The sequence below is a fragment of the Lithobates pipiens genome, unplaced genomic scaffold (genome assembly GCF_037356315.1).
Source record: "Lithobates pipiens isolate NorthernLeopardFrog02 unplaced genomic scaffold, aLitPip1_a1.2 Scaffold_28, whole genome shotgun sequence".
In the NCBI taxonomy this organism is placed as follows: Eukaryota; Metazoa; Chordata; class Amphibia; order Anura; family Ranidae; genus Lithobates; species Lithobates pipiens.
In genome coordinates, this window is record NW_027507789.1 from 21,312,991 (window position 1) to 21,331,439 (window position 18,449).

The 18,449-nt window shown below is 45.0% G+C and overlaps 1 protein-coding gene across 3 annotated transcripts in view; it reads right to left on the reverse strand.

Moving 5' to 3' along the window:
- Positions 1–17,205, reverse strand: part of CSNK1D (casein kinase 1 delta) — a 57,111-nt gene extending 39,906 nt beyond the window's left edge. Inside the window, exon 1 of one of the 3 annotated variants that reach the window (XM_077458887.1) lies at positions 16,857–17,205. In XM_077458887.1, coding sequence (XP_077315013.1) covers positions 16,857–16,932 — 76 coding nt within the window. In that variant the 5' untranslated portion in view covers positions 16,933–17,205. The remainder of the gene's footprint in view (positions 1–16,856) is intronic. The other 2 variants (XM_077458886.1, XM_077458885.1) reach the window with 2 other exon arrangements.
- Between the last annotated feature and the right edge of the window lie 1,244 nt (positions 17,206–18,449).

The following is an 18,449-nucleotide window of genomic DNA, read 5'->3' on the forward strand; positions in this document are numbered from 1 at the left end:
CACAGAGAAATTGTTCTAAAGCCTAGCACACAAGATGAAATTAAGTTAATCGGACAAATTATCTTCTGGGGTTTTTTTTTTTTTTTTTTGCATGCTAGTCTCCAGATCAAAAATGAAGAGGTTAACAAAATACGAAAATTCTCGTACGACAATAAAAGTTTGGAAGCGATGTCATGTGTTGTAGTGTATTTGTATTGTATTTTTGGTTGAAAACTAAAATGATTAACCCTTTGGCACCAGCTGCCCGTAAATATGCAGCCTCTCAGCGTCCGCCTCCCAGTGTCAAACTTTTTTTTATTTTTTTAAAGTAATAATATATATATATATATATATATATATATATAACGATCTGGTATAGTACAAGAAAATGTTTTCGTATTTGTCCCCAGATTATCGTACGATCGCTACAAAAACAGTATTTTTTGTACGATTTTCGGATCGCGTGTATGAACCTTAACCTCCTTAAATGGTATTTCCGGGTCTGGCTCAGGATCGCATCGCAGGATCCAGGCAACGTTACTTACCTTGTCCCCAGGATCCTGCGATGTCTCCCCGCACTGTGTGCGAGCCGTCCTCCACTTGATCTATCACAGAGCCAAGCTCCGTTCCCTGCGACGCACGGGGACGGAGAACGGTGCCAAATTCAAAAAGTAAAAAACACATAATCCGTATACAGTACACAGAAATCTTACAGATTACAATACTGTATCAAATAATTTCACATCCCTTTTGTGCCTAGTGGTCTGTCCAGTGCCCTGCATGCAGTTATATATTATAAATACTGTTCTTTCTGCCTAGAAACTGGAGATTGTCCATAGCAACCAAAAAGAGTCCCTTCAAATCAAAAGCGGTTTTAGACCCGCTAGAAAACAGTGATAATAAATTAGAATCACTTGCAGAATTGAACGATAGCGATTTGTGGGGAGATCCGTCATCAAACACTGAAAGTAACGACAGCGACAATTCTGCAACTGGGCAAATTTCAGTGTTTTTGATTTGATTACATTGAGTAATTTTTATTATTATATTTGTTATAATTATAAATTTATGATTTTGTGTTTCAAACTTTATCATACTGGCGCTGTCCACTAGACTCGTTTGGACAGATTTATTAGCGAGTTGTTCCTAAGAATTACGGCCTAAAATATAAAAAACGCCAAATTTCCATATGAAACAATTGTATCGCTTTACGCATCAAAAATCTGAAATAATCATACTGCGAGCGAGGTTAAAGAAGAGTTCCAGACAACTGGGAAAATTAAAAAAAAAAAAAAAAAAAAAAAAAAACTAATTTTTTTAAAAAGGTCAGCAGCTACAAAAACTGTAGATTCTTTTAAAAGACAGCCATTCACCTGCCCCATGATCCAGCGTTGTGCTGCCACCAGTCTGTTTCACCTGCGGTCTTCCGTCCCCGGCATCTTCACTAGGGGAGGGAGGAGAACTTCAGCTTCCGAACGAAAATGATAAGCAGGTACCTGCGTGCCCCCCCCCCCTTTTCTTCAAAAGTGGCAACTGTTTAAGAGGAGCGGGAACTTGGCGTGGAAGTGAAACATCCCCTTTTGGGTGGAGCTCCGCTTTAAGGGCTCATTCACACTAAGCAGTTTTTGGGGGGGGGGGGGGGGGGGGGTGTGACTCCCCCGACCATCACCACTGCCCCTATAGGTGGTGAGGGTGTACAACACATTGTGGCTGAGCTTTGTGGCCCCGGCAGGCATTATACCTCATCGCTTTCGTCATGCATTGTGTCTGCCGAATGTGACCCACCCAAGTGAATGGGGCCTCTCTGCAAGTGCCCTGCAAACAGCAATCAAGGGGGTAAAAGCAGGTGGTGAAACAATGCCACCACCTGTCAAATGCTCTCTGAAGAGGGATCCAAATGTGAATAACTCTTCAGTGACCAAAGCTCGTTTGAATGAGCCACAAGTGATACCCATGGTCGACAAATACACAAAATGTCAAACCCTTAGACCTCTTTCACACTGGGGCACTTTTCAGGAGATTTTGTGCTAAAAATAGCGCCTGTAAAGCACCTCTCAAGCCAGTTTACAGGCGCTTTTCATGCGCTATTTTTAGCACAAAAATGCCTCAGTGTGAAAGTAGCCTTAGGGCACTTTCACTCTGGGATGGACACGTGTCGGCGGGGTACACCGCTCTTAAAGGGCCTCAAAGATGCTGCTTGCAGGACTTTGAGCCTCCCGCCAGCGCACCGCTCCAGTGTGAAGGAGCGAGAGGAGAGGCGCTTTGCAGGCGCTTTTCTTTTAGCGATAAAACACCTGTAAAGTGCCTCAGTGTGAAAGCAGCCTTATATTCACTGATCCATGGATCTCCAAGTTAAAAAAAAAAAAAAGTTAATGTTAAAAGCAACTATATTAGTGTACCTTGTCCTTGGTTGGCAAAGTAATGACGGGAGAAGCACGGCCAGGTGGCTTCTATATTCCCTGCCCATGGTAAGAGGAGAGGGGGAGATTCAAAAGAAATAATATAAAAAGATTTATTAGAATGAGTGCCGCTGTGCAGGCAGATCCTTGCTCTGCATTACCCAGCGCTTACATCCTTCAGCACTGCAAAAGCCCAGGAGGGACATCAGCATTATAGGGAGGGCTTGTTCTACCGCCAGCCTTCTCCTCAGTCGTGCAGAGTTGTACCGGCTCCTCTCCTGTACTGAAAGAATTTACTAACTGCACACTGTGAGCTTCTAACAGTGTGAATTAGAAACTGCAGCAGATCACATGGAGCCCGCCTCATTTCCTGGCTGGAGGACGTCAAGCACAATCTAGCCCTTTCCTTCCCAGCTTCTTTCCTGGGCCCGCCCCCTCGATCCATTGAATTTCAGCTTTCATTAAAGTGTCACTAAACCCACATCATAAAAAAAAAAAAAAAAAAAAAAAAAAACAACAACACCCCCCACACACACACCCCCCAACACAATAAATGGTGTAGTACATGCTGTTCATACTCAGTCGCTAGGAGATTCGTTCTGTATTCTGCCAAGTACCTGGTTGATCCTGCTGCTCTCTATCTCCCCCTTCTGTTCATGTCTTCAAATCGGCTACGGATTTTGCAGCTGTGCTGGCAGTTCTGCACATGCTCAGTTTTCAGCGAGTTCCTATGCTGAGCATTTCCTCCCCATCACATCAGAGCAGCCCATGTGACTACAGAGTCACACGTGGGTGTATACACTGTGGTAAATGACAGCCCACTCCCTCCACATCTACTAACCAGCTAAACACAATGAGGGTGGGATATTACATGTAGATTAACTACTTGTCAACCAGCCGTCTTTATACGGCTCCCCTGCACGAATCGCCATAGCTGTACGACAGCCGCTTTAAGGGGTATGGGGGGGGGGACCCCATGCACTCGCCGCGTAACATCAAAGACGATGCGCCTAGCTGGCGGCCGCGATGTCCGCCTGCGATCGCTCCTGAGACAGACAGAACGGGGGATCTGTCAATGTAAACATATCCCTGTTCTGTCAGGGAAGCAGAGAGAGATCTGCTGTTCCAAGTAATCAGGAACAGCAATCTCTCTCATCCTCCAGTCAGTCCACTCTCCCCCCCCCAGGTTAGAAAACCCCTCACCCCTCGATCCCCCCTAGTGTTAACTCCTTCCCTGCCAGTAACATTTACACAGTAATCAGTGGCTATTAGCTCCGATTGCTGTATAAATGTCAATGGTCTCAATAAAACAAAACAAAAGTGTCAAAATGTCTCATCTGTCAATGTCAGTCCCGCAAAAAAAAAAAAAAATAAATAAAAATCTCATACTTTTTTTTTTTTTTTATGAGCGTTTCGCAACACAAGCGATTTTTTTTTTAAAGCCTGTCTTGCAAGACAAACAGGATTCAAAAGGTGGGGTGTGCAATACCGCATTTGGCCAGAGGTGCAGGGGACACCGGAGACGCTTGGAAATACTCGGCGCCCCTGCTCCTCTGGCCACATGGGGTACTGCATACACAAGTGGTGGCTGCGGATTATCCGAGTTTCCATTATTTCCTATAGGGAAACTCGCTTTGATATACGAGTGCTTTGGATGGCAAGCATTCTAGAAACAAATTATGCTCGGGATCCAAGGCATTACAGTATTGGACGAGCATCACAATAGACCTGGGCAGCTGACCAACGAGGGCAAGAAGATCTCGCACCGACCAATCAGCATTAATGCTGCATACATTTCATAAGTCATATTACAGGGATATGCAATTAGCGGACCTCCAGCTGTTGCAGAACTACAAGTCCCATGAGGCATAGCAAGACTCGGACAGCCACAAGCATGACACCCAGAGGCATGATGGGACTTGTAGTTTTACAACAGCTGGAGCATATCCCTGCTCTATTAGAAGGATTGGGCCTTCCTCATTCCAAAAAACAAAACACTGATTTTAAAAACATGTCAAATAGGATATCGGTCACATAAAATGATGTGGGGTCTGTATAGAGGAAGTAGCAATACTCCTAAAACATCTCTAAAATGTCAGAAACCAAAAGCACAATACAAATCTTATATGAAGCGTACAGAATTTTATATACAGCCGTCATAAAAAGCAACAAAAAACACACACACTGCAATTATCAGCCGAGAAAGAGGAAGTGCTTTATTTATCCAGTATCACTGCAGAAGCCATGGTGGTGGTGGGGGAAGGGCTGGGGACACCTCCCAACCTAAAGCCTTTTAGATCCGGGCTCCTGTGAAGTGACAGTTATTACATGCACGTTCAGGGCCTCCCCGGGTCATCTGTGTCAAGGCAAAGGGCTATTGGCTGGGCTACAATTTTTCCATTTAATTGGCAGAGGAGGATCTGAAAGCGACACACGTACTTCATTCTGCACAGACATGTCTCTGCTCATCGTACATTTGCTAATGACTGACCTCAGTTTCAACGTCTTGCATGATCTCCCTGTATTAGCAAATCTCTGGAAACAACAGGAAGCTCACAGGTCAATTGATTCAGAGGACCGTCTACCAGGAGCAGCTCAAAGTACACATAGACAAAATACTCTTCCCTGAGCCAGTGTCTTGTCAAATAACGTCCTCCATCCGAGAGTGTCCGCTGTGTACTGCGCATGCGCAGTACACAGCAACACAGATTCCAAAAATTGCAGAGGATGAACGGCACCTGCGCCGTGAGTCCAGGTTCTATCCCCACTATCCAAGTGGACATAGAGTAGGAATAAAAAAGCCGAGCGCAGCAAGGCCGAGCCCGAAGCGTGGCGACCGAAGCTCGCCTGCGAGGGGCCCTCTAATATTCACAACCCTATGTCCACTTGGATGGTGGGGCTACCACCTCCACTCACAGCGCAGGCGCCGTTCAGCTTCGGAGATTTTCCGAAGCTCCGTACTGCGCATGACATTATACGGCAGAACACCAGACTGAAATTTTACCATGCTGTTACCAACGTAATGCATGGGTGCCACAGCAAAGAGTGGGCTTTAATGCCCACATATGCATCCATGGGTAGCAAAAGGTTTGTGCTGAACGTGGGCTCACCGTACACTCCTAGTACAATGACCAGGCTGTCAATAGTAGCTCCAAGTCTCTATTAATGAGCCAGTGGGACCGGCTCCTGATCATGTGACCACTGTGACATTACATTGGTCACGCGATTGGGCAGGCACCGTCCTGACCCCAGGCGTAATAACTTAAAGTGGTTGTAAACCCTTACAAACCACTCTGACCTACAGGTAAGCCTAGATTGCATTTAGAAGCGTTTAAAAAAAAAAATAAAAAAATAATAGGCAAGAATGAAAAACAACTTTAAAATATATAATAATAATAATAATAAATATATATTTTAATAATAATATATATATTTTTTTTAAATGGCCAAAAACGAAAGACGCCTATAGACGAAACACAGCTAAATGCGGGTTACCGCATTTCAAGCGCAAAATGCTTCCAAAACACGGTAACTCGTGTTTCGTTTATAGTTTTTCATTCTTGCCTATTTTTTTTTTTAACGCTTCTAAATGCAAAACTGACGTTTTAAACGTGGGTTACTATCTGTCAAGTTAAATCGTTAAGGAGGTTGTAAAAACGTCCCGTATACATGAAGCCGTAGACACTTAGCTTCTGATGAGGTCACCTAGGCAAGCGTGAGATCACTGGGTATTCCAGCAGGTATCCAAGAAAGCCAAACATCCCACAATAATGCTCTCCAATACCAATATCTTCTCAAAGACTGTTGGGATACCCAACAATTCCAGGATTCCACAGTGAAGCCCGGTGAATCTTTGTTGTATTGTTAACATTCTTCTATTGCTTCCAGGTCGCCTTTTTTATTGGGAGAGATACTTCAAGGTTCACTTTACAGGTGGCCCCAAACATACAAAGGCAGTTGTATGGAGGCCTGTTGTGTCAGCCGGACATTCTCATGGAAACCTGGGAAAGGCAAGGATCCCAAATCCTATGGATCTCGTTAACTGTATTTCATCATCTCCTCACAAGATTTGGAATCCTCAACATTCCAATGATCCCATAATAAAGTCCAATGACATAACTAGCGCCTACAGGGATGGGCCAGAAGCCTGAGCGCAAGGCAAGAGCTTTGTTCCAAGGTTTACATTCTTTTATTGCTTCCAGATAGCATTTTTCTTCTTAAATAGGGCAAGGTGCTTCAACATTCACCTACATGGCCAAAACCTGTACTGAAAATACACCAGCCAGCCATTTGCTAAATATGTCTGCTGTGGCTTATAATGCCGCGTACACACGACCAGACTTATGTCCGACAGACTTTCGAAGGAGTTCTGACGGAGTTCCGGCAGAGTTCCGACGGACTTTTCGAATGAGCGGACTTGGCCACACACAATCACACCACACTCCGACGGATTCGAACGCGATGACGTACGACTGGACTCAAATAAGGAAGTTCATAGCCAGTAGCCAATAGCTGCACTAGCGTCGGTTTTAGTCCGTCGGAATAGCATACACACGAGCAAATTTCTCGGTAGGAACTGGGTCCGGCAGAGTTCTTGCGGAAAAATTTGAAGCATGTTCCATTTCTAAAGTCTGTCAGACTTTTGCGAATCAAAAGTCCGTTGCAGCCCACACACGATCGAATAGTCTGACGGAATCAGTCCGTCAGACTTTGGATGTTGAAAAGTCCGGTCGTGTGTATGGGGCTTTAAGACATACATCTAGCTGGATGGAGAGGGGAGAACAAGCCAGAAGCCCTGTTGATCACCTATCTTAGGGGAATGGCAATTCTCACACCCAAGAACAGTTGACTAATGCCAGACACAAAGTCTTGAAAACTGCCTCAAATCAATAGAGGACTGGATGACCACTAACTCCCTCCAGCTGAACGAATCAAAGACAGAGCTTCTTATCTTACACCCAAATCATAAGCCCGCAACCAAAACCTCCTGGTCTCCACCAACCGACTTTGGGCAGACCATCTCACCAAAGACCAAAGCCAAGAGTCTCGGGGGTTATTTTAGATGCACAAATGTCAATGGATGCGCAAATAGAATCTGTAGTCAGTGGATCTCACCATCTGCTGCGCATGCTTCGCAGACTCATCCCTTTTATCCCAAAGAATGACAAAGCAGTGGTAGTTGGAACAATCATTAATTCACGACTGGACTACGCAAACTCGCTTTACATAGGATTACCACAATATCAACTTGCGCGATTACAACTGATCCAAAACACGGCAGCAAGGCTGATAACAGGAAAAAAAACCTGGGAATCCATCTCTCCCTTCGCTGAGGAGCTTACATTGGCTAACCGTAAAAAAAATATATCGGATCCATTCAACACCCTTTGCCTCACCCACAAACGTGTGCATAGAGGAGCTCCGCAATACCGAATGGAGAAAATACATCATTACACACCAAACCGCAGTCTTCGATCAGCCAACAAAAACCTCCTCCTCGTGCCCAAAGCCCGGTATAAATCCAAGGGGGATCGGAGATTCGCTGTCCAAGGGCCTCGGCTATGGAATGCTCTACCAATCAACATCCGCCTGGAAGAAAACCACCTGGCTTTTAGGAAAAAACTCAAGACCTTCCTCTTTTAGCAGATGATCAAAGCTCGCCACAGCGCCTAGAGGCGATTCAGTTCGCATTGTGCGCTATACAAGTATTCATTCACACAAAGTTGTGGCTGGAACAAGCAACTGTCAACTCCCATTAGGGTTAATCCATAGGGCTGGTTCACGCGCGTGGTGCAGTTTTAGCAATGCTTTTTTTTTTTTTATGCACGCTACCACTGAACTCTATGAAACGCACGTGTTTTGCGGAAAGTGCATCACATATGTGACATGCAGGATTTTAATAGAAATGAATGGTCGCAAGCTTAAAAAACAGCTCTTAGGTGTGGAGAAATGACAAGTGTCCGCATGCCTAGCTGTTCCTCCAAAACAAAGAAGCCCCCTTTGCCTGCCTACAGACCGATAATGGCTGTGAACCATGAAGGCATCAGGGGGAACATCTATCAGCCACTGTAATCTGCATATGTACATTTGGGTGAACTGAGCATGTAGGTTTAGCTAAGGGAGATTTGGCTAGACAGTTCCTAATCTTGTACCCTTGGATGCGATGAACGCATATGGTTAGCTAAGGGAGGTGTGGCTAGCCTCGAGGGGAACAATAAAACAGCATTCATACCTGTCACGTAAATTTTTTCCCCTCTAAAGTGGTTGGCCACTAGTCATCTGCCACCCCTGGGATCATAGCCCAATCCAGCCATAGTGCTGGAGAGTCATCTATTGTGGTGCAACAACAGGGCCTCTTGGGAGAGGTTCAACTACAAGTACCAATACTGCTCCTTCAAAAGCACAGAAGGCCCCTTTGGCTACCTACAGACCCTATAATTAATGATCAGTCACAAAGGCACCAAGGGAAACATCTATTTGGCCCACTGCCATCTGCATGTGTATCCTCAGATGACTCAAGCGTGTTTTTTTTCTTTTTACTACACATCCACACCTTATTGGATTTTGATATGGTACAAACATACAAAAGTACAGACAACACGACAATCATCTTCCAAGCAAGTAGGTTTAGCTATGGGAGTAGTTGTCTGCTACCACCCATAGGATCATAGCTCAATACAGCCATAGTGATGGGGTATCATGTCTGGTGATGAAACACCAAGGCCTCCTGGGTGTGGTTGAATTTGAAGTACCAAAATTACTCTTCAAAAATGTGGAAGGCCCCTTTGACTACCTACCGACTTTTTAATGACCACCAAAACACAAAGGCACCAGGGGGACAGCTATTGGCTTGCTGACAACTTAGATCACCTTAGATAAATCAATGGAAATTAGGCTATATCATGGCCAGCCTCGTATGCTTGGACAAGCTGAGTGTGTATGTTTAGCTAAGCAAGGAACAGCAAGACGGCGACCAATCTTGAGGAGCACAATAACAAATAAGGTTGTTTAACTCTGCCGAATCACTTTCCCCCTCAAAAAGTGGCCAACCCATGATAGTCCGCCACTGCCATCTGTGAGATCAGAGCCCGATCCAGCCATAGTGATGGAGGGTCACCTATGGTGGTGCAACAACTGGACTTTCCTGCGTGTGGGTGAACTATGAGTACCAGCCTATACTGGCTGTCAATCACAAAGACACCATGTCTATCAGATACATACATACATTTGAATAAGTGTATGTTTATCTAGGGAGGGGGAGGGAGTGGCTAGATGGCAAGGAACAATACCGATCATTATATCTCCCTCTAAAAGCAGTTGGGTGGTAGTGGGGGACTACCATTAGCTATGGCTTCATAGCCCAACCCAGTGATGGACGGTCATCTATAGTGGGGCAATAACAGGACCTCCTGGGTGTGGTTGAACTAGAAGTCCACCAAAGCATGGAAAGCCTCTTTGGCTACCTACAGATCTAAAAAATTCCTGTCAATCACAAAGACAGCAGAGGAACATATATTAGCTGTCACCTACATACATATGCTTGGATAAGCCAAGTGTGTACATTTATCTAGGGGAGGAGTGGCTATTTTTGTGGAACAATAGCAATCAGGTGTTCAATCCTGCGTAATCAGGATATCCCTAGAAAGTAATTCACTGCTGCCAACCCATAGAACCATAGATCAAGCCAGCGGCATCTGGGGGGGTATGATTAAACTACAGATACCAGAATATCTCCCCCAAAACACAGAAGGCCCATTTGGCTTCTTACAGACCTATAATGGCTTTCAATCACAAAAGGCACCAGGCAGAAAATTTATCAGCTTACTGTCACCTGTACATGGACGATAGGATAAGCCGAGCACACTTTTATCTGGGGGGAGCGTCTAGACAGTGGAGAACAATGACGATCAGGGTATTCAATCCTGTCCGATCATGATCCTTCCCGAAATTGGTCAGCCAACAGAAGTTGGCTGCTGCCACTACCCATGGGACCATAGCCCAATCCAGTGATGAAGGTTCATCTAGGGTGGGGAAATACAGAACCTCCTGGGGTGTGGATAAACAAGTACCAGCATCGCTCCTTCAAAACATGGAAGGCACTTTGGCCTACCTACAGATCTATAATGTCAGTCAACCACAAAAGGCACCAAGAGGAACATCTATTTGCTTGCTGTCACCTGCATACATTTAGCTAGATGACAGTAGAGCTGCCACGACGCGTCAACTAAGAAAATACGTCGGCGTGCGCGCAGGGCGTCGATGCGTCACAGTGGTGGCAGTGCTTAGTATCTACCGCTGCCCTCCTTGCCGCTGTCTCCCTCTCTTCTCCCCCTCCATGCCGCCGTCCCTAGGGGTGCAACGGATAGTCACCGATCCGTGATCTGCGCGCACATGCCGCGCTCCGCGGTCTCGGCCTTAGGAAGCGGCGGCCATCTTTCTACACCCAGGCGTTTACAATGTGATCGCTCCGATGGAGCGATCACTTGTAAACAAGCCGGCGTCATGACATGACGCCGGTTTCTCTCTCCCCGCTCTGTACTGTGCAGTGGAGGGGAGAGGTCGGATGGAAGCAGCCATCCCTCCATACCCAGCCGATACTCTACCCCGCCCGATACTCTGCCCCGCCAATGCAAAATACTCTCAAGGTTATCCAAAGGATTAATTAGCTAATCAAAAAAACAAACACTAGATTAAAAAATAAAAATAAAAAAAATAATCGGATAGTCGTTGACTAATCGAAAAAATAAGCGATAGATTAGTCGACAGACAAATTAATCGTTAGTTGCAGCTCTAGATGACAGTCATCTTGTACAAACCAAGCATCTACACTTAGCTAAGGAATAGGTGGCTAGATGGCGGTCGGTCTTGGGAAGAGCAATAACGATCAGGCCGTTTACCTCTGCCCATTAAATTTCCCCCTCGAAATTGGTCATCCAATAGTAGTCTGCCACTGCCGCCCATGGGATCACAACCCAACCCAGCCACAGTGAGTATAATCTATTGTGGTGCAACAACTGGGCCCCCTGGGGTGTGGTTAAACTACAAGTACCAGCACTGCTCCCTCAAGATACAAAAGGCTCCTTTGGCTGACCACAATATAGCACCCCATTATAGTCTATAGGACAAACATGTCTACAGCCAGAACAGAAGGCCCCTTTGGCTACCTGCAGATCAATAATGGCCGTCAATCACAAAGATACCAGGGAGACTGTTTATCGGCTTGCTGTATGCTAGGATGACCGAGCACGTACATTTATTTAGGGGGAAGATCGCCTAGACAGTGGAGAAAAAAAAAAAAAATCACAATAAGGGAGTTTAATCCTGCCCAATCACGATCTCCATTAAAAATTGTAAACGAAACCGTCGTTCACTGCTGTCAACCATGGGATCACAAACCAAACCAGTGATGGAAAGTCCTCTATGGTGGGGCAGTGACAGAACCTCCTGGGTGTGGTTAAACTACAAGTATCAAAATTGCTCCCTCCAAAACAAAGGGCCCGTTTGACTTCATAAAGACCTAATAATGGCTGTCAATCACAATAGAATCAAGGGGAACATTATCGGCTTGCTGTCACCTACATACAGTATCTCACAAAAGTGAGTACACCCCTCACGTTTTTGTAAATATTTTATTAGCTCTTTTCACGTGACAACACTGAAGAAAAGACACGTTGCTACAATGTAAAAGTATAAATAACTCAACACAGCCATTAATGCCTAAACCGCTGGCAACAAAAGTGAGTACACCCCTAAAGTGAAAAAGTCCAAATTAGGCCCAAAGTGTCAATATTTTGTGTGGATTTTCAAGCACTGTTTTAACCCTCTTGGGCATGGAGTTCACCAAAGCTCCACAGGTTGCCACTGGAGTCCTCTTCCACTCCTCCATGAGACTGGTGGATGTTGGAGACCTTGCGCTCCCTCAATAGGGTTTAGGTCTGGAGACATGCTTGGCCAGTCCATCTTTACCCTCAGCTTCTTTAGTGAGGCAGTGGTCATCTTGGAGGTGTGTTTGGGGTCCTTATGTTGGAATACTGCCCTGCGGCCCAGTCGCCAAAGGGAGAGGACCATGCTCTGCTTCAGTATGTCAGAGTACATGTTGGCATTCATGGTTCCCTCATTGATCTGTAGCTCCCCAGTGCCGGCAGCACTCATGCAGCCCCAGACCATGACACCCCCACCACCATGCTTGACTGTAGGCAAGACACACTTGTCTTTGTACTCCTCACCTGGTTGCCGCCAAACACGCTTGTCACCATCTGAACCAAATAAGTTCATCTTATTTACTTATTATAGTTCCAAACATCCATGTCCTTAGTCTGCTTGTCTTCCGTGAACCTTTAGAAGAGGCTTCCTTCTGGGACAGTCATGCAGACCAAATTTGATGCAGCGTGCCATGTATGGTCTGAGCACTGACAGGCTGACCACCCACTCCTTTAACCTATGACCCTGAGCACATGCATGCAACTTCTTTGGTTAACCATGGCGAGTAGAACCTGTCCTGTTAAACCGCTGTATGGTCTTAGCCACCATGCTGCAGCGCCGTTTCAGGGTCTTGGCAATGTTTCTATAGCATAGACCATCTTTATGTAGAGCAACAATTAAAGCGGGAGTAAACCCGCAGAAGTTTTTTTTTTTTTCCTACCTGCAAAGGAAAAGACATAGTGCATACTAGCTCATTATGAAATACTTACCTTAGAACGAGGCCCCGACATCTGGTCCGATCCACGCCGAGGGAGCTGACATGCTCCCTCTGCGTTTCTTCCGGGTATCGCGGCTCCGGCACTGTGAGTGGCCGGAGCCGCGATATCGTCACTTCCGCGCATGCGCGCGGGAGATTTCTTCTCGGCAGCGTCCGTAGTCTGCCGGGCTTTCAGCCGGGAATCCCCTGTGCGCATGTGCCACTGCAGTCAGCGGCGCATTGCGAGGGGAATATCTCCTAAACCGTACAGGTTTAGAAGATTTTTTTTTTACCTACAGGTAAGCCGTATTATAGGCTTTCCTGTAGGTAAAAGTCCCAAAAAAGGCTATACAACCACTTTAATTTTTTTCAGACCCTAAGAAAGTTCTTTGCCATGTTGAACTTCCAGTGAAAAGTAAGAGTGAGAGCGATGACACCAAATTTACCACACCTGCTACCCAATCACACCTGAGACCTTGTAACACTAAAGAGCCAAATGACACCGGGGAGGCAAAATGGCTAATTGGGCCCAATTTGGACATTTTCACTTAGAGGTGTACTCACTTTTGTTGCCAGTGGTTTAGACATTAATTGCTGTGTCTTGAGTTAATTTGGAGGGGACAGCAAAGTTACACTGATATACAAGCTGTACACTCACTACTTTACATTGTAGCAAAGTGTCATTTTTTCAGTGTTGTCACGTGAAAAGATATAATAAAATATGAGGGGTGTACTCACTTTTCTGAGATACTTTATGTATGCTTGGATGAGCCATGCGTTTATGTCTAGCTAGACGGCAGTCATCCTGTATGCTTTGACAAACCAAGAGTCCTCACTTAGCTAAGTGAGGGGCAGCTAGATGGAAGAACAATAACGTTCAGGCTGTTTAACGCTGCCCAATCAACTGCCCCCTCAAAAATGCGCAGCCCATGGTGGTACTGACACTCATGGGATCATAGCCCAATCAGTCCATAGCGATGGAGGGTCATCTGTGGAGGGCCAACAACTGGACCTCTTGGGTGTGGTTGAATTATAAGTACCAACAGTGTTCCTCAAAAACAGAATGCCCCTTGACCACAGAGGCCCACTGCATCCTAATATAGCCTACTGGACAAAACACAGAATGTCCCCAGGAAGACCCCCTTTGGCTACCTAGAGACCTATAACATCCATCAATCACAAAGGCACCCAGAGGAACAACTATAGGCTCACCGTCACCTGTATAAGTTTTCTTGGATAAGCCAAATACATATGTTTATCCAGAGGGAGGAGCATATAGAGAACATCGACAATCAGGGTGTTCAATTCTGCCCAATCACAGTCTCCCTTAAAAAACGGTCAACCAATAGTCGTCAACTGCTGTCACCCAGGGGATCATTGACAAATCTAGTGATGGAAGGTCCTCTATGGTGGGGCAATGAGAGGACCTCCTGGGTGTGCTTGAAGTAAAAGAAGCAATATTGCCACCCCCCCAAACAGAGAAGGCCCCTCTGACAACCTAGAATGGTCATCAAAAGACCCGAGAGAGCAGCTATCGGCTTGCTGTCAGCTACATATGTATGCTTGGACGAGCGTGGAGGTTTAGCTAGGGGGAGGAGTGACTAGACAGCAGTGAACAATAACGATCAGGGTGTATAATCCTGACCAATCACGATCTCCCTTGAAAGTGGTCAACCAAATGTCATCCCCCCCAGTAATGGAGAGTCCTCTACTGTATGGTGGAGTGTGGTTGTACCAACACTGCTTCTCCAAAACATGAAAGGCCCCTTTGGCTTGACCAATCGCCTGACCACAATATTGCACTAGACAGTGGGGAACCACAACGCTCAAGGTGCTCAATCCTGCCTAATTATGGTCTCCCAATGGTCATCCATCACTGCCACTCATGGAATCATAGATCAATACAGTGAATGGAGGGTCCTCTATGGTGGGGCAATGGAAGAACCTCCTGGTTGTGGTTGAACTACCAGTACCAGCATTGCTCCCCTAAACATAGAAGGCCCATTTGGCTACCTGTAGACCTATAATGGCCGTCAGTTACTAAAGAACTGGGGGAACACCTATCGACTCGCTGTCACCTACATATGTACGATAGTATGAGCCGAGCATGTCCGTTTATCTGTGGGGAGGAGAGTCTAGACAGTGGGGAACCATAACCCAATCCAATGATGAAAGACCATGTATGATGAAATTAGAAGACCTCCAGCGTGTGGATGAACTACAAGTACCAACATTACTCCTCCAAGACATGGAGGGTCCATTTGGCTTGGCCAAAAAATTGCCTGACTATATTGCACCTTATAATAGTCTGTAGAACAAACAAGAAGGTATCCAGCCAGACCAGGAAGGCCTCTCTGGCTACTTACAGACCTATAATGGTCAAAAGACACACCAAGGAGACTATCAGCTCACTGTATTCTAGGATGAGCTTAGCGTGTACATTTATCTGGGGGGGGGGGGGGGGCAAGTAGACAGTAGGGAACAATCGCAATCAGAATGCTCAATCCTGCCAAATCATGGTCTCCCTTGAAAGTGGTCAACCAATGGTCATCCACTGCTGCCACCCACGAGATCATAGATAATTTCATTGATGGAGTATCTTCTACCGTGGGACAATGAGAGGACCTCCTGGGTGTGGTTAAACTACAAGTACCAGCATTGCTTCCCCAAACATAGAAGGCCCCTTTGGCTACCTGTAATGGCCATCATTTACAAAAGAACCAGAGGAACATCTACTGGCTCACCGTCACCTACATATGTATGCCAGTACAGTCCGTATATCTCTGGCAGTCCAATCATGATCCCTCCCGAAAGTGGTCAGCCAATGGTCATTCACCAACAAGATCATAGCTCAATCCAGTAGTAGAAGATCCTCGATGGTGGGGCAATGAGAGTACCTCCTGGTTGTGGTTGAACAAGTACCAGCATTGCTCCACCAAACATAGAAGGCCCCTTTGGATACCTATAGACCTATAATGGCTGACAGTTACAAAATAATCAGGGGAACATCTATTGGCTCGCTCTGTCACCTACACATGTATGCCAGCACGAGCCAAAATGTGCATGTTTATCTCGGGGGAGAGCATCTAGACAGTGGGGAACAATACCAATTTGGGGGTTCAATCCTGCTCAATCATGATCCTTCTTAAAAGTGGTCAGCCATGTTTGTCCGCTGTGGCCAACCTTGGGACCATAACCCAATCCAATGATGAAGGACCATGTATGGTGGGGAAATGAGGACATCCTGGGTGTGGTTGAACTACAAGTACAGGCATTGCTCCACCAAATATAGAAGGCCCCTTTGGCTACCTATAGACCTATAATGGCCGTCAGTTACAAAAGAATCGAGGGAACATCTATTGGCTCGCTGTCACCTACATGTACGCTACCACGAGCCGAGTGTGCATGTTTATCTGGGGTGGGGGGAGGAGCGTCTAGACAGCGGGGAACAATACTGATTTGGGGGTTCAATCCTGCCCAATCACGATCCCTCCTAAAAAAGTGGTCACCCACGGTTGCCCGTTGCAGCCAACCCTGGGACCGTAACCCAATCCAATGTTGAAGGACCATGTATGGTGGGGAAAGGAGAGGACATCCTGGGTGTGGTTGAACTACAAGTACCAACATTGCTCCTCCAAGACCCAGAAGGCCCCTCTGGCTTGGGTGACCCTGACCAGAGGCCCACAGCCCCCCAATATTATCCATTGGACACCCAAGGCAGGAGGAGCCCAGGGGCCCCACCCCCAACCTCAGGGGCCCCCCCATTTCCCCCCTTACCTCCCCACCAAAAGCTTTCTTACCTAAATAAATGTCTCCAAAAGAACCACTGCCGATCTTCCGGCCCAGCCGGTACCGGTTCCCGACCCTCAGCTCCATGGCAGCTCCTCAGGCCCGTACTCCGTCTCTGAACCCCGGGGCACTTTTCACCATCAGTTCCCGGCCTCCATCCGCGCTCAGGGTCAACGATACCGGGCTGGAAGGTGACGGCAGGCTCCGTACTCGCTGTCCCCAGCCGTTCCGGGACTCCTCGGTGGCTCGGTAACGGAGGATTACTGCGGATTTTCTCCGACCCCCCCTCTTCTTCCGTCCCGGAAAATAACCCCAGCAAGAGGCTGTCACTATAGGCTGGTGACGTCACCCCACCTAGCAACAAGCTGCGATGCGATGGGCGGCGCTTTCCGAGGTAGTCATGTGACCGGCGATCATAAAGTATCGATCGCGAGAGGGCTGGGGGTGTTCTCGGTGCTGCCACCTGCAGGTCCTGGCCGTGGTACTACAAGCTGAGTGCATGGTGGAATTGCAGTTAGAAAAAAAAAAAAGTTTCTTTTCGTGTTTGTTTAATTTAAATGCTTTATATTATTTTTTATGTTTATTTACCTATATGTTTATGTTATTTTTCATATTTATATTTTTTATGATTATTCGAATTTTTTTAATTCAGTTTTTATTTATATTAGGGGGAGCGTGTCACCCTATAACACAGCTATTATTTTTGTTATTTTTATTTTTAAAATCAAATTCTTTTTATTATTTTACATGAAAACAACACTGACACACTACAGACAAAACCATAAAAATAGAAATCACACCAAAAACAAAAAAAAAAGTTTATTTTTCATTTGTTTATTTTTGTGTTTGTTTATTTAAATGTTTTATATTATTTTTTTATGTTTATTTACCTATATGTTTATGTTATTTTTCATATTTATATTTTTTATGATTATTATAATTTTTTTATTTTGTTTTTATTTATATTGGGGGGGGGGCCCTATACCACAGCTATTATTTTTGTTTTTTAAATTTTTTTAAATCAAATTCTTTTTATTATTTTATATGAAAACAACATCGACACAATACAGACAAAACCATAAAAATAGAAACCACAGCAAATCAACCCCCCCCCTCCCAAAAAAAAAGTTGTTTATTTTCTTTTTCATTTGTTTATTTTCGTGTTTGTTTATTTAAATGTTTTATATTATTTTTTATGTTTATTTACCTAATATTTTTATGTTATTTTTAATATTTATATTTTTTACAATTATTCTTTTTTATTTTGTTTTTATTTATATTAGGGGGAGCGTTGTCACCCTATAACACAGATGTATATATTTTTTTTAAATAAAATCCTTTTTATTATTTTACATTAAAACAACATTGACACAATACAGACAAAACCATAAAAGTAGAAATCATACCAAACCAAACACCCCCCCCCCCCCCCCGAAAAAAAAATTATTTATTGGCTTTTTCATTTATTTTCCTGTTTGTTTATCTAAATGTTTTACATTATTTTTATGCTTATTTACCTATGTGTTTATGTTATTTTTCATATTTATATTTTGTATGATTATTATTATTTTTTTCATTTAGTTTCTATTTATATTAGAGGGAGC